The sequence below is a fragment of the Crotalus tigris genome, unplaced genomic scaffold (assembly GCF_016545835.1).
Source record: "Crotalus tigris isolate CLP2741 ecotype Arizona unplaced genomic scaffold, ASM1654583v1 scf7180000024282.1769268, whole genome shotgun sequence".
NCBI classification, from domain to species: Eukaryota; Metazoa; Chordata; class Lepidosauria; order Squamata; family Viperidae; genus Crotalus; species Crotalus tigris.
In genome coordinates this window covers 1,706,145-1,722,050 of record NW_024100454.1, presented here as the reverse complement: position 1 = coordinate 1,722,050, position 15,906 = coordinate 1,706,145, and the positions used below count along the sequence as shown (strand labels likewise).

Here is a 15,906-nt window from a genome sequence, read left to right as displayed (position 1 = left end):
CAATCGGGTCCTTTGCATGTGTCACATGCGTTGGCGGTCATGTTGTCCTCCGCGTCGGGCTGCCGCTTGCGAGTGAGTCGGATGATCCGATCTAGAAATCCAATATGACAGTATTTGCCGAGGTCAAACGAGCCCCCCTTTACGGAGCCTCGCGCCCCCCCAGGGAGGGCGCGCCCCACTATTTGAGAAGCACTGCATTAAGTAAAGAGGCCCCAGGAGTGCTTCAGTGCCCACTCCAAAGCACCTTCTCTCACCCTATCAGTACCTCTTACCTCAAATACATACAGGCATTCCTCAACGTTCAACCACAGTTGAGCCCAACATTTCTGTTCCTAAGTGAGATATTTGTTAAGGGAGTTTTGCCCCATTTTACAACCTTTCGTGCCACAGTTGCTAAACAAATCGCTGCAGTTGTTAAGTTAGTAACACGGTTGTTAAGTCAATCTGTCTTCCCCCGTGGAGTTTGCTTGTCAGAAGGTTGCAAAAAGTGAAAAACGGTCCTAAGTCACTTTTTTCAGGTCTGTTGTAACTTGGAACGGTTACTAAACCAACTGTTGTAAGTTGAGGACTACCTATATTTTCTTGGGACTGCACAGCTACTGTGAGCCCAGGAAAAGGTGCGGCCTCTGGAAGGAGTCCCTTTGCTGCTTCAGATTCAAAGCACCAGGCGTCCATAGCGGAACACTTTTCCTGTACCAAGAGATCTTTTGTAACAAGTTATATGCTGGGTGTGTGAATGATGAACATACTTTTAGAACTTCAGTTGGTTCATTTATTTGGTTTTCAGGGATGTCTGTTTGTTTTATCCCAAGGTACCCCAGCATTTCAGTAGCATGGCATATCAACCATTCTGTGTACATCATGCAGCCACTAGTTACAAGGTTCCAAAATATTTGCAAATTCTGAAGTCAGGCGCAGAGGTAATTAGCCTGTTTGGAGTTTTACTTTACTTTTTCGGATCTGGTTTTTGTTTTTTGGTCCTGTTATGAACATGCAATAATTTTCTGCCTTTTTTTTTTAGGAAGAGCTAATTCCGCTAATACTTGCTTCTAAAGAAAAGCCCTCAGTTGCACAGGATGAGGAACTGGACACTTCCCTCTTAAACCTGAAAGCTCCTGAAGCTTTGCTTCACTCTCCAAACCATCATCCACTTCAAATTTTTGTGAGTAAAACAGACAGAGGTAGGAAACTGGGACAGTTTGTCCCACCAACAAAGGATGAGGAATACACACAGATAAGATTGTTGCTGTATAATTTTAGGACAATTGTATTTGATCTTGATCATATGCACACAAACACACACACACACACACACACACACACACTTTAATATTTGGACAATAATCAATCTAATTCAAGATTAATTAACTATTGGCTAAGATCTTGGATTTTATTCCCCATTCCTGAATGTTTCCCAGCGCCATTGAAGTGTGTTGATTTGATTTGCACATTATGCTAAAACATGGTGTAATTTGTTTGGTTTGGGCTTAATATTTTGATTGTATTTCACATTGCTGGTTAGTGGAACCTATCTTATGACTTAGCATGTTGTGAGAATGCAACCACTGATGTTTATTAAATAAATCTTAAAGAATATTCCCTAAATGAACAATTCCTCCCAGGCAAAAATGTATAGCCTTTCCCGCTCCCGTGATATCACTCCATCAGCAGCCAAGTACCATTTGGCCCTTGGACCGAAGCCTTTTTTAAAATGCAACCTTTTATAAAATGGTTTTCAAGCAAGATTTATTTAAGCACCAAACCTCACCATTTGAACGCCATTGGTGAGGTTTGCATAGTCCACTAAGATACAAACCAGAGAGGCTACTTTCCCACAGCAGAAAAGGAGCCAACTATATGTTACCACCATGATTGAACTCAGCAAAAACCAAATAAATAAATAAAAATCAGGATCACTGATCAGAACTTCCACAATTGCTAAGCTAATAGTCTTTCTACCAGACTCAGCATGCCATCCTGGGTGACTTGATTTTATATGCTGATGTGCTTTCTTTTTGATGGCAATAAAAATATGCAAGATAACTATTATAAGCTTTTCTTTGTTTTTCTTCCCCAATTGCTTGTCAGATTTCCCCACCCCCCCACCCCCAGTTGGCCCAAAAGTGTTCTTGCTTCAATGTTTCTCTTCTTTGCTTTTCAGAATCCTTGTCCAGGACTGCTTGATCTCAAGCTACCCCTGCCCTATACAGAAACTAACATGGAATACCACATTTGCCCTCTTCCAAAATTTCCAAATAACAATAAATACCCAAATGGCACTGCAGTTACACAAAAGAAGTTTCTTCATCATAGGGTAAAACTTGTCACTGGAATTTTAACAGCTGGCAGGGACGGTGGACAGCTTTTCCTAATATGTTTATGGTCATTTCAGGAAGTGATTCGTGGTGTAACTAACTGGAGAAAATTCCCATCAGTTATCAATTCAACCTTATCGGGCACGTCACCTCTGAATAGCGTGGCAATGCCTTTCTGGTAAGAATAATTATTTTTATTAAAAACATCTTCACTCTATAGAACAAAGTGACCTGTTTTCACTCAAAATACTGCTGAAAATGGTAAAGAGAGTTTCAGCAGCATAATAGAAAAGGTTTGGAAGTATTTAACCTTGTAAGAAGCTATGGAAAGCCCTTCCCCCAAACATCTGGATGCTTACAGGCTATTTTTCTTGAAGGAAAATGCCCTCCAGATGTTTTAAATCCCCTACATTCCCTTGCTGTTTGTTGTATTTGATTTAGTTGGTTGAAGTCAAAAATATCTAGAGAGGATTAAGCTGATGCTTCTGCTGTAAAATAATACTGCTTTTAGACACAGTATATAAGTTGATTATATAGAATATTTTTGGTATTCTACTCTTCAGCTGTTTAGGTTCTTAAATTTGTTAGATAAAGTCAGTAGCAAACAATTTGATTACTGCTCATCATTTAGTATCTGGCTCAGAGTGAATGATTTAGCTATAGGTACAGATCCTGGAGCTTGCAGTTGGCTTATTCTAGGCATATTTAATAGAAAATGAAACATAGTTAAAGTGTGCAGCATTAGGAATGGTTTTCAGAGACCAGAAAAATTATACTTTGCTTCCAAGTAAAATGGGGGGAAATGGGAAAATGACTGAACACTTAAGCCAATATGGCTTATTCCACAGATCATAATTAAAACAAATTAAAGCAAGTTTGAGGTTAACAGTGTATTAGATTGTTAAGAGGAAACAGAGGTAAAGCATGGAATAGTAGTAGAATATAGGCAGTCCTTGACTTAACAATTTAGTGACCGTTCAAAATTATAACAGCATTGAAAAAAATGACTTGACCATTTTTGACACTTATAACCTTTGTAGCAGCCCCATGATCAGGTTATCAAAATTCAAATGCTTGGCAACTGGTTCATCCTTATGACCGTTGCTGTGTCCCAAGGTCATGTGATCACCTTTTGCAACATTTTGATAAGCAAAGTCAATGGAGAAGCCAGTTTCACTTAACAACTATGTTACTAACTTATCAATTGCAGTGATTCACTTAACTATGGCAAAAAGGTTGTAAAACAGGGCCAAAACTCACTTAACAAATGTTTCACTTAACACTAGAAATTTTGGGCTCCCTTATGGTCGTAATTCAAGGACTATCTGTAATAGGGAAGATCCTGTAATAAATGTGGCTCCTGTTTGTTGTAATACATTTTTACTTTTAAACTGCTTGGTACTGTATTAGAATATGATAACATGCTTCATTTATTTTTCATTTGAAAGAAAAGGATGTAGATAATCAAAGCCAGGAAAATGACATCAGTGCTATAGTTCATCCATATTCAGCCTGAAACCTTCCACTTGAGTTAGAGTGCAATACTTCTATGGATTAGGGGAAGGGTAGTCCCAATACAACTGGAAGACCTAGCCATAAGGTTAATTTCAATTGTCCTTACCACGTGCTTCCTTAACATCTCGATATGATTCCACTTTCTGCAGCCTTGATCCTTATAACCCCGACATGCTTCCCGAAGTTGTGCCTCCAATTCTGCATGAGTTACCAAAGCAAGACAAGGAAAACGTGGTTGACGAGTAAGTTTTCTCTCCACTGTTCATTCAGAATAATTCTATGGCGTATCAGGCCCTGGGGTTTAGCATCATAAGCCGATGCTTATGTGTGGACACATAATTAAACGCTCACAAGATTGCTGCTTGCAGTCAGACATCTTAAAAAGTAAAATAATTGGCAACTTAAATTTTAGAGCAATTGAAGGAGAGGCTGCCGTCTTACTTACACCACAGATGATAAAAGCCGAATTTCCACAGATTGACTTCTCAACAGAAGAGAATAAATCAAAAGAGGGAAGGTATGTCTGTTTCCACTGAAATCTCGTGCAACTGCAAAACCTATGCTCTGATCCGTAAAATGTGGATTGCAGGCAACCTGCAGTTGTTCTGAGCAGGAAATGCAAGGATAGAATAGTCTGAATGGATAGCTGTGCAATCTCGTTTGTGTGAGAGAAAGAGATGCTTAAATGCTTCGTGAACCTTAGTAATAGTCCATAACTATTTATGGATGGTTTTGCCCTTAAGCACAAAAATAAGATAGGGTTAGGTACAGAGAGGGTTCCAACTCAGAAATATAGTTTTTGTAGCAATGGTTAAGGGCAAGGAAGTACAATATTTAATCAACCTTTCTTTGAGTTACAGTGTGTAGTTGGGGAAGGGTTTTTTTATTCCTAAATAATAGTTCTTTGAACAAAAAAAGTTGCCATTTTCCCTATGTTCAACCCAAGCTTGCTTGGATTTTTGTGGCGAGCCAATATGCTTTATAATGCTGACTGGCAAATATTTAGCATCTAGGTTTGATTAAGTTTTTGAGGTCTTAAGTCTAGAGTCTCAAGGCAACTAAGATGATGGTTAGAATAGTCCCATAAATGTGTGTTCCCATGCAGCCAGCCATGGTGCCCAAACTGCTACATTGTGCCACCATAAATTGCCACTGGTTTGGTTTCTGGAGAGCCTGCTGTCAGATGTATAATTTAAATTGCATTTAGCTTCATTTAAATCACATTCACACTAATAAAATGTGTTGGTGACAAGCTTACTCATGCAGGGATGTTTGTACAGGCAGAGTTGAGAAAGGAGATTGGTCCATCACTTCACTTATAAGTTATATTAATTTATTTCTGAACATCATGCCTTCTAAAACATTCTGGAAAAGTCAAATGTTTGTGCACTCCTTTTTGTCATTCTATTGCTCATAATAAAACTATGGAGCAGGGGTTTTTGACAATTATTTCTTTTTTATTTCTCTGATAGTGAAGGAAATGCAGAAGTGAAAGTTGGTTCTTTTGCATCTCTAAGTAAATCTGTGCCTGTTTCCAGGTAATGGAATTATTTGAATTGTAAACGCCAATGAATTGCTTTACTATTAGAGCTGATAGAAATCATACTGAAGTGTAATGTTAGATATGCAAAGGTTACTTACAGCCATATTCAGTGGATTCAAAAGAGCAAAGGGACAAAGCTGGATGCCCTCAAGAAACTTAGTAAGGAAACTAAGAAAGACTGGATTTTAGTAAAATTCAGCAAAGAATTGCAAATATTGACAAAGCGGCTTACTTCCAAAAAGGCCTAATAATACTTTAATACTTGGTGATTTCTCATTCTTTAACCATTTATTCTAATTTGGGCTTCCTTAACTGACTTTATTGAGATTGGAAGGTTTCTCACTTTATTTGGCGTAATAAAAACTCAATAATGACAGTAGTGGAGTTACAGAATAAAAAAGAAGCAAATATATTTTAAAGAAATGTTTTTTTAGGATGTTCCAGAATGGAATTCTGGAAGTTGGACTCCATGCAATATCTCTTAAAGTTGCCAGGTTCAAAAAACTCTGTTCTAATACTTTAATACAAAATGAAGATGGGATATGAACATTAGCTTTCATTTTATTCTGCAGTTCTTTAGGATCAATCCTCCAAAACATACTTTTCTTTCTCTTCTTCTCCCATTCCACCCACCCTCCCACTTTCCAACAGATAAGATCATTTCCCTCTCTCCGATGCTGTTTCTTTCATGGTCATTTTTTTCCCCGAGCATGTATAATATTTTTGTTCCTTCCCTCATTTCCTTAACACTTAAAACATTTGGAAACCACTTAATTCACTCTGCTCCCTGAGGTAGAGAGAGAAAACTGGTTTAGCCTTCTGATAAAACTTGCCCCTTAAGGAGTAGTTAATTTTGTCAAGATACTAGCCAGGGTATCCAGCTTGGAAGGCAAAACTAGGACAACCTAGTCAAAAAGAATCTGTGGTAAAAATAGAATATGTTTCGTTAGCCGGACTCTATTTGTATTCTAAGAACAATTTAAAACAAGAGCAGACCATGGATGATAATATAAGATTGTATTTCGAGACTTCCAGGTATGATCCAGATATATAACTTTGTCAGAAAAGCTTTTATTTTTATTCTAGATATTTGCTTAGCCTTGTTTATTTAAAACAGTATTTCCTTTTGCTGCTCTAAAAACAGCATAATTCACATGTTCTCACTCCAAACTTTTTCTGTATTCTTATTTCTAGCGATGTGAGGGACATTGTGGATTCGTATGTTGTGAGTCAGAAAAATATATATGGCCGAAGGATTACAGAAACTACAGAGAAACTGAAAGAGAAGGCAATTGAGAAGACTATAATCCTAAATTAAATTCTCTCCTTGAATTTTTTTTTAAGTGCCAATCACATTTTTCTATGCTTCTTTTAATGTGAGTCACCCCTTAGGAACACACAACATTCTAGTGATTCAGGAACAGAACATTCCATTCTACACTATGCTAGACTAAAGAGGAATGAAATATTCCAGCATTTTTCTATTTCCAAATAGTCAAATTTTGCTGATCCTTAGCCCCTACTATTATACTTCCATGCAAGATACTATAACTTTGCAAATTACATTGTATTTGTGCAGGAGCTTCTGCTACACAGAATGAAGCATAGATTTCCCAGGTACTAAGATCACCTGTATACAGGAAAGAGTGTCAAATAAGTCTTAAGTGTGCGATAATCCTCAATGGGTAATTGCCAATTTGATCTTCTGTGTTCCTTATTTCTTTCTCTTATCTTCTATGTGGCCTCTTTGATTACTGTTGTTAATATGTATATATTTATCCATCCAGTTTAAATTCCTAGACTGGCCTGTGCATACATAAACCCACCTACATTTTGATATATGTCCATGTATAGTGTTGTCAGTCTCCTGTGAATGAACATTTCCTGTGAATGAACATTTTCCAATAAAACGTAGAGAAAGTACTACATTCTGTATTTGTGCTGAGTGGCTATAATATGAATAGTATTAAAAGCTGGGCCACTGTGAAGTATGATTCTCTTGGATTCCTGAGTCTAACACAATGGCTGTTCTTTAGACTGCAAGTCAAATAGATTAGGTCAGGAGTAGGCTGGGTCAGATGATTTGAACTTTAATTCTTATTAGTTGTATCCAGCACAGCCATGGACAAGGGGCTAGGGGCAGAAGGTTACAATTTAAAAGAGGTGCACTAATTTGGCAAGCCCTGGAAAAAGCACATTAAGAAGAAAAGGTGATCAGGAATAAGTGAACACATGGCCCTGGTCACAAAATGAATCAATTCAGAACCAGTTTAAGATGATACATAAAAGTTGTCTTAGCAGCGGCCAAAACAGAGAGGAAGTCTTAGTTGAAATCACAGCAAAGATGAGAAAAATATCATGCAAATGTCAGCAAATAAGCTTGCTACTGTTGAACACAACACAAATAAATCTGCTTCGTTTTCTCCATTTTTTTAATGAGATTAATTTGTTCAGCAGATTTTCTTGCCTTGTTGCCTATATCTGCTTCACCTGACAAAAGATTATGTATTTATTAATATACATATTAATATATTGATTCATGGCTTTCATTGACACCTGAAATTGTGTTACAAGGGACAGATTTATGGTGTTTTTAATGTCTTAAAAGCTGGAAAATGCTGATGATTTTTTTATGCTTGATGTTCATAGAAAAGCACTGTACTTTCTGATGTTAGAATTACATAATTAGGGTGAATTGTACTGCTAACTGCAATTAGCCACTGAAGTATGAGGTTTGTCTTAAACTATAGAATTATAGGAAGAGAAGAAAAATAAACTGACCTGAATAACAAATAGATTTAAGCCTTTTTAAATTCTAATGCATAATACCCTAAGGCTGTAAATGTAAGATTCAGACCTGCATTCATTTTTTTGTACATTGCTTAATTTTCACTTTCAGCGAGAGGCACTTCATTGAGTGCAGAATACATTAACGTTTATGAAAGAATCCTTTTAAATTTGCTGGTGGTGCTATATTTGTAGTTGTCTATTGACAGGCGTTTACATCCTTCTGGTGTTATGCCTTGCCTGCAAGAACCACACTGGGGGGCTGATGGAGAACCTCAGGGAATAAAAATAAAACTCCATCTCTCTTGAATTGAGCTTTAGTCTGTTTCATCCCACCTAAATCCCAATAGTCTCCAAGCATGGGTAAAAGACTATGACCGTATCTTCAACCTCGCCTAAAGTGGCAGCACCCACAGGGAAATCATAATTGAATGGACTAAGAATCAGCTAGCTGCTTAAGAAGTACATGTGCTAAAACAAGAAGAGATGAAGTCAGAAATGAACCGATGATGAACGAATGTGGATTGAATACCAACGTGCGTGACCCATGCAAGATGTTAAGATGGTTTGGTCATATAGAGAGGATTGTAAAACAAAGACATGAAGAGTGAAAGGGTTGAAAGCAACAGCATCCTTTGGAGGGAGAGGTGGAAAGGAGAGGCAAGATGGAAGTTACATGTTGCAAATAACATCTTGTCTCTTACATATGCACCAATATTGTACACATACACAAAAGAGATGATCTTTGATTAAATGCATGACTGCCACCTTGGTTGATTTGACTCTCTCTGAAGATGGTAGTGGTAGAATGGAAGGGAAAGACCGGGAAAGTCAAGGATGGATGGAGTTGATGAGATCCTTAAAAGCAAAGGTCTTCAAACTTGGCCCTTTTATGACTTGTGGACTTCAACTCACAGAATTCCTCAGCCAGGCATGTTTGAAGAACCATGCTTAAAAGGATGAAAAGCAAGAAGGCAGTATATGGAGTGGTATAAGAATTAGTATTTCCTATTTCTTTTTTTCCTCTACATTCTCAATAACATTGTCTATCCAAAAGGGAAAAACATGATTTACACTGTATGTATGCTAGCTCTTTTTAGAAAGATATAAACACAAGTTAATCTAAAAGCCATTTGCCCTATAGCACCATTCAAATATGGAAACCTTCCTAGTTATTGTATGCTTGGAATTATCTACCATAATAAAATGCAGGCATTCCAGTTTTGCCAGTTTGCTGAACTTGTTGAGTAAATAATTCAAGTGTACCTTTTCTTTTATTGTTATCTAGCACACATTTATTGCTGCAGAAATAATAAATAAGTAGCACCCACAATTTCACTTCCAATATTTAAAATATATTTTAACAATTAGGTTAATGCTTCCTTTATAGTCTACGGGCTGACTACATAAAATAAATAGGGACTGTTACGGTAATCTATCTTTTCTTGCATTTTTTCATTTAAGCACCAGATGGCATTAGGAGCAAAGTAATAAAATACAGAAGTTTTGGTTTTTTTAAATCTAGCATGTTGTTCCAAAGAAAAGTTCTCCCCTCCTTCCCTGCATAAGGGAACCAACAGCCGTATTACCATCAAATCCTATAGAACAACATTGTGGTCTATGAAAGCTAGTTCTCTTTCAATGTAATCATGGTCTGTCTTCTGTAGTATTCAATCTGCAGTTGTATGTCAAAGCAAAAATTAAATTAATTCTCTAAATCCATATCTCCCCAACTGAGTTTTCAACAAAAAATATTTATCGCAACTCCACTCACCTTGGCTAATCTCCCAAAAAAACTAAACAAGACTGAATCTAGTTCATTCTTGAACAGAATACCATCAGAAAATTTTGGGCAGAAGATTAGACTGGAAACTCAAAGAAATAAAAAATAAAAATCCCAGAACAAGGCTATGACAAACCACATTCATACTTTTGCCAAAAAAAAAATAAATGCATACCTGTGTCCATGTGGTCACAAAGTTGATCTTTATGTTAAGGCAATCTTTACATGATGATAAACTTGTAAGAACAATTGAAGAAATATAATCCTCTTTGCCCTTTTCAATTCTTTCATGGTTCATAATATCACAGCTGTATTTGCATGATACCCTGAACCACAACCAGCCACCCACATTATCCTAGTAAATTATACAAGCCTAGTCGGTATGTTTATAGTATGATTCAGTGTGACATAGAAATCAAGAAAATAAGGATGAAGAAATTTAAGTTAAATTATCTTTTGTTAAGAATGTAATCCAGAAACATCCAATTCTTTTAGGAAAGTAAATGGGATTGTACCCGTTAGTACTTGGAATAGGAGCCTTATCAATAAGTTCCCAGGGTTTAGAACAGACTGAGGGCCATAAAACATTCCAGAAGATGGGAATGGCCGGTCACTACTACAATCCTGCCAACTCCGTAGTCAGGTTCATGAGATCAACAAGAAAACTCAGCTTGAAGGAGATTTTACCTTTGCTGTATTTAACTAGTAACTACCTTTACTTTCACTTTAACTGTGTGAATACTTTGCTGCGCAGAAAAAGGCAACTGGCTTAAGGTCATTAAGAGAGCTTCATCACGTATTTACATTCTGCACCTGAGTTTCAGACAGTATTCTAAGCTGCAACCAAACCAATCATGTTTTGGCTTAGTGTTTTGTGCAAACATGTAAAATATGCCATTGCAGGAATTTATAATGCATGCATATAGCCAATAATAAAGTGCTCTTAGAAAGCTGTGGCTACAGGTTTGGGACTGACCCAGAAAGAGGATAACCTACACAGAAAGATCTGGGCTTGATAGCAGCGAAAGGGCCATTGGAATAACCAGAGGCAGAAGCTATGCTAACAAAACAATCTGAAGGGCCTCATTCCTCCAGAAAATGTGGCTTGGGGTGATTTTGTGTCCCACATAAAATGTTTGCTGATCCAGGACAAGACTTGGTGGAAAGGCAACTTGGAGGCTCATGAATATCTTCAACTGGGATAAACTACTGTTCCAATATACGATAATAAGGTGACCAACTTTTTTACAATGAAAAGGAGGACACAAATTGAAGAAAAAAATATCATAAATAAAAGAAACATTTTATTCATTGCAACAATAATACAGACAACTTGCATGTGCAAAGTTTGCCAGCCGGGTGTTTTGACACGCTCAGCAGCAATTCCTATTGGCTTTCAAAAGCCAATAGCGGGAGTAGCACAGCTCATGCAAAAGTTGAAAAAAAAAAAACATTAAAAAAAGGTGCCGGAATGCCGTTCTGAGCGTTCTATGAGAAAAAAAAAAAGCCCTGCAGATTAGTCTTCAAATATCAAAAAGGAGGACATGAAGGAGGATACTTTTTGAGGGAGGACAGAACTTACAAAAGGAGGACTGTCCTCCCTAAAGGAGGACGGTTGGTCACCTTAAATATAAGAAAATATTTGCCTCTCAGGATTGAACTGTGGAGTCCTTGGTGCCCTCTGAACTTGATTACTTGCTTGCAAATGAGGACCTCCAAGGTCACATCCAACTTTTTTATTATTATTATTATTATTATTATTATTATTATTATTATTATTATTACTGATCATCGCACAGTCAGCCAGATGTTCAGACTGGATTTGGCATTTTGTCTACCTATCGAGTCCTTACCCAGGACCTGGGATAGGCAGATGTGGATGTTTGATGGTATTACAGATATCATCGCAGGATGGAAGCAGTTTCTAGTAAGGCCGCCTTTTGCAATTGACTAATAGCGAATTTTTTTATTATTATTATTATTATTGTTATTATTATTATTATTATTAATAATAACTAGGTAATATCTTCAGCACGGTGATAATGTAAGCTGCCTGGAATAGCCCCATGCGAGTTAGGGGGCAAATTTAACAAAAAAATACCCGGTTGGGTAAGAAATGTCTATAAGCAAGCAAGCAAGCAACCTCAGAGAGCACCAAGGACTCCACTAAACTGCTGTAACGGCTCCAATGACAGGCTTCATAGCACCATCAGGAAGCACAATCAAGTTGCCGAAACAGGCTGGGTCTGCCTTTGCAAACTTATTGAGGTACTTTTTCAAGAGGCAACTGGACTTTCTTTGTTTTTCTTTGAAGACGTTTCCCTTCTCATCCAAGAAGAATGATGAGAAGCGAAATGTCTTCCAAGAAAACCGAAGAAAGTCCAGTTGCTTCTTGAAAAAGCACCTTTGGGACAACTATGACCTGGATGACCGCGAACCTCCATCGACAAACTGGCCGAGGCTTTTCCTTTCCGCTTGCACCGATGCCCTCTAGGGGGCAGCAAAGAGCAGCTATATGACCTCTTCTCCCACCTGCCTGGCCCGGCCGCTGGGAGGAGAGGGCGGGGCCGAAAATCAGCGGCACACCTGAGCGGGAGTTCCCTTGGCCTTGCCGGGGCGGCCCTGAGGGGGGAGGAGGAGGAGGAGGACGAGGAGGAGGAGAGTCAATGGGCGGCGGCAGCCGCAGCAACAGTAGCAACACCGCGGATGCTATTCAACGAGCGCTTGGAGCGCCCTGGGCTGCCTAAGGGACTGAGCACCTGCCCGCCCGGCCGGGAGCCGCGGCGTCTTCGTCCTTCGTGGTTTCGCTCGGGCTCCATCTGCCATGCAGTCGGCGGCTGCGGCCCCGGGGCAGGCGGACTCTGCTGAGATGGAGCCGAGCGAAGAACAACTTTCGCGGTGGGAAGCGAAGCCTCTTCCCCCGCTGCTCCGTGAGCTGAGCGCCTTCGCGGGCCGGGCGGTGCTGTGCCTGGCGCCGGTCTACCTGGCCGGCTACCTGGGACTCAGTACCGTCTGGGTGCTGGTCGGCTTGTTCTTCTGGATGTGGTGGAGAAGGAACCGGCGAGAGAAGCAGTCCCGGCTCTTGGCAGCCTTCGGGCTGGTTGAGGATGAGAAGCAAGCTATCAGCCAAGGGATCGCCCTACAACAGCTCCCGGCTTGGGTGAGTAGCACAAAACAGACTTTGCTCTCTTTCTGGCCTAAGGGATAACATGGGAGCTGAGGGGGCTTGCTCTCCTGGGGCCTCTTCTGCAAATGAGCCCCTGGAGCTGGTATCTCCAGAAGCTTTAATTGTCTCCCTCTCTGATGCTTGGTACTGGTGTTAAATAGTATCAAGTAGGGAACACTTACCCCCTCCCACCAAGAAGCCCATGTGCCATCTCAGGTTGGGAGACTTGGCGGTGCAATGGTTCTTGTCCATCGGTCTTCTTTTAGGGAGGGGATTTGCTATTCTCCACTGCTGGTTTAGAATTCGACACCTGACAAATAATCAATCATGAATCAAAACCTGTGATTTATTTTAAATATGCTACTTGCTTATTTTTCCTACTGATCGGAAGTAAGTTAACAGAATAACAGAGTTGGAAGGGACTTTGCAGGTCTTCTATTAGGCCTATATCATTTCTGACAAGCGGCTGTCCAATCTCTTCTTAAAAACCTCCAGTGATGGAGCACCCACAACTTTTAGAGGCAAGCCGTTCCACTGATTAATTGTTCTCACTGTCAGGAAATTTCTCCTTAGTTCTAGGTTGGATCTCCCTTTGATAAGTTTCAAGCTGTTACTTCTTATCCTGCCCTCAAGTGCTTTGGAGAATAGGTTAACTCACTCTTCTTTGTGATAAGTTAGCTACTTTTAATAGGATTCCGAGTAAAAGTTGAACAGCATGTTGCAGGACATTGATTGGAACCCAGTGTAGAATACAGAATATTAAAGAGCATCATCCATTGAAGGCTGTCTCCTAGGGGCTAGCTGGGTGAGAATTAGTTTGAGGCAAAGGATCTGAAGTTGTAATGGCACTGTTTTACAGATCTTTCCCCTATAAAGCCATACTGATGCCCAGCATTCAGCACTTATTTTTACAAGGCTTTAGCTGTGATTTGTGACTTTTAAATTTCTGTTCATTATGTTTTGTAGTTAAAATGATTGATGCAAGGTTTGCAGTCCATTTCTGAATTTTTTTAGGACTTGTTTTCAAAATGTTTTTATATTTTTCCAAGCACAAAGTCATTGACTGACAAAAACAACAACATCACTTCCCCAGAGTGAAATAGAACACCTTTCATTTGCTGCCAAGAACAAATCTGTGGAGCTTTTTCTGGTCTAGGAATTCCACTGCCCTTTAAGGATTTCTTCCAATTCTATTGAAACTCAACCCTTCCCTAAAATCTTGGCTATTGTAGCAAGTTGTTGTTCATTGGGAAAGACAAGGGCTTGCAGTGGCATTGGTAGGATTATGGGGTAGCTGGGCAGAAAGTCCTCTGATGTCTATGCCCATACTTATGGATGATTTTTCTCTCTATGCCCCATCTCCAACTAATATTGACATCTTTGTTTCTTTAATATTTACAAATGTTGGGCTGTGCTGCAGACAGGATCTCATTGTGGTGTGGGTGAATGAAATAATAAAATATATAATGTTGAGTAACTTCAGTTATTTTCTGGCTTAGAAAAACAGCAATAAAGTTAAATTCTTTAACTCAATCCCAACTCCTGGCGATTTATTGGAAGCCTCCATATAGTTCAGTTAGCAATACTATGGAAGTGGTTTACCACTGCTTTCTTCCAATATGTTTTTCTACTTCCCAGTATAGCTTACAACTGAGCCTTTGCTAGAGGTCTCTTTTCCAAATATAAAGCAGGCTCACCCTATTTAATTTCAGATGCAGACAAGGCCAGTCAGATGTTGCCACCTGATGAAACCAGAATATAATCAATAAAAAGCATAGTCCTGCTAAATGGCACCCTGGGAGAGGCAGAACTTTTACATTTCAGGCCATTCCCAGAAGGTCTTCTCCTCAGCCCTCCAGTGAACTCATCCCGTTTGTGCTTCAGTGAGAAGACCCCAGGGAGTGCTACCATCTGGTGAGATAGAAACGTGAGGTAGAGACTTCCAGAAGATGTCCCAGGGGGCCTTCATTTGCCAGACAGAGACATTTGATGGGCTCAACTTTCCCCATAGTTGGCTGCAATTAAAAATAATAATAAAAAACTGTATAAAGTAAATTAGTGGAACAGAAAATCTGTTGATACATGTGTTTTGAAGAAACAGGAGCTGTGATAAGTTGGTGTCTCTTCCTCTACCCCTTGAGTAATGCTGTATATTAAGGACCAAAGTAGCAAGTACAGTACAAAAGCCTACTACTGTGCTGTCGTCATCATTGCAAGTCTTAGCAATGATGGAACAGATTTCATCTTTAGATATTTTATTTGGACCTTCCATCATTTCCAACTAACTGCTGTATCGGCAAGACGAAATGGTCATTAGAGTGCAACAAATCTGTAGAGCACCAGACTAGGGAAGGCTTTAGCAGTTTGTTCTTAATACAATCATGAGTTTTAACGAGGACTACAAATCTAGAACACCCATCATAACCATATTGTGGCGATTAAGATCCCATACTAGGACTGGAGGGATTCAAGTTCAAGTCCATTTTCAGCTATGAAAGCTCATTGAGTACCTTTGGACCAATCCTTATCCCCCAGCCTACTTCACAAAGTTCTACGGAGGACAACATTAGAGAGGGTTGTGCCATGGATGTTACTTTGAGCCTGCACTATATACAGGTAGTCCTTGACTTATAATAGTTTGGTTAGTGACTGTTCGGAGTTACAACAGCACTGAAAAAAGCGACTTATGACCTTATAGCATCCCCACGATCACATGATCAAAATTCAGACTTTATGACGGTTGCATTGTCCCAGGGTCATGTGTATTACCAACTTACCAACTGTAGTGATACACTAA

General features: G+C 39.3%; 2 protein-coding genes across 2 annotated transcripts in view; both read left to right on the top strand.

Annotated features, from left to right (window-relative positions):
• Positions 1-7,299, top strand: part of LOC120299210 (cilia- and flagella-associated protein 221-like) — a 35,832-nt gene extending 28,533 nt beyond the window's left edge. Inside the window, exons 18-25 of the mRNA XM_039323783.1 lie at positions 813-920; positions 1,022-1,162; positions 2,162-2,314; positions 2,393-2,493; positions 3,980-4,072; positions 4,243-4,347; positions 5,303-5,368; positions 6,568-7,299. Of these exons, the coding sequence (XP_039179717.1) occupies positions 813-920; positions 1,022-1,162; positions 2,162-2,314; positions 2,393-2,493; positions 3,980-4,072; positions 4,243-4,347; positions 5,303-5,368; positions 6,568-6,691 (891 nt within the window). The 3' untranslated portion in view covers positions 6,692-7,299. The remainder of the gene's footprint in view (positions 1-812; positions 921-1,021; positions 1,163-2,161; positions 2,315-2,392; positions 2,494-3,979; positions 4,073-4,242; positions 4,348-5,302; positions 5,369-6,567) is intronic.
• Positions 7,300-12,580: 5,281 nt separating this feature from the next.
• The window catches only part of ESYT3 (extended synaptotagmin 3), a 43,925-nt gene continuing 40,599 nt past the window's right edge, over positions 12,581-15,906 (top strand). Inside the window, exon 1 of the mRNA XM_039323815.1 lies at positions 12,581-13,103. Coding sequence (XP_039179749.1) covers positions 12,768-13,103 — 336 coding nt within the window. The 5' untranslated portion in view covers positions 12,581-12,767. The remainder of the gene's footprint in view (positions 13,104-15,906) is intronic.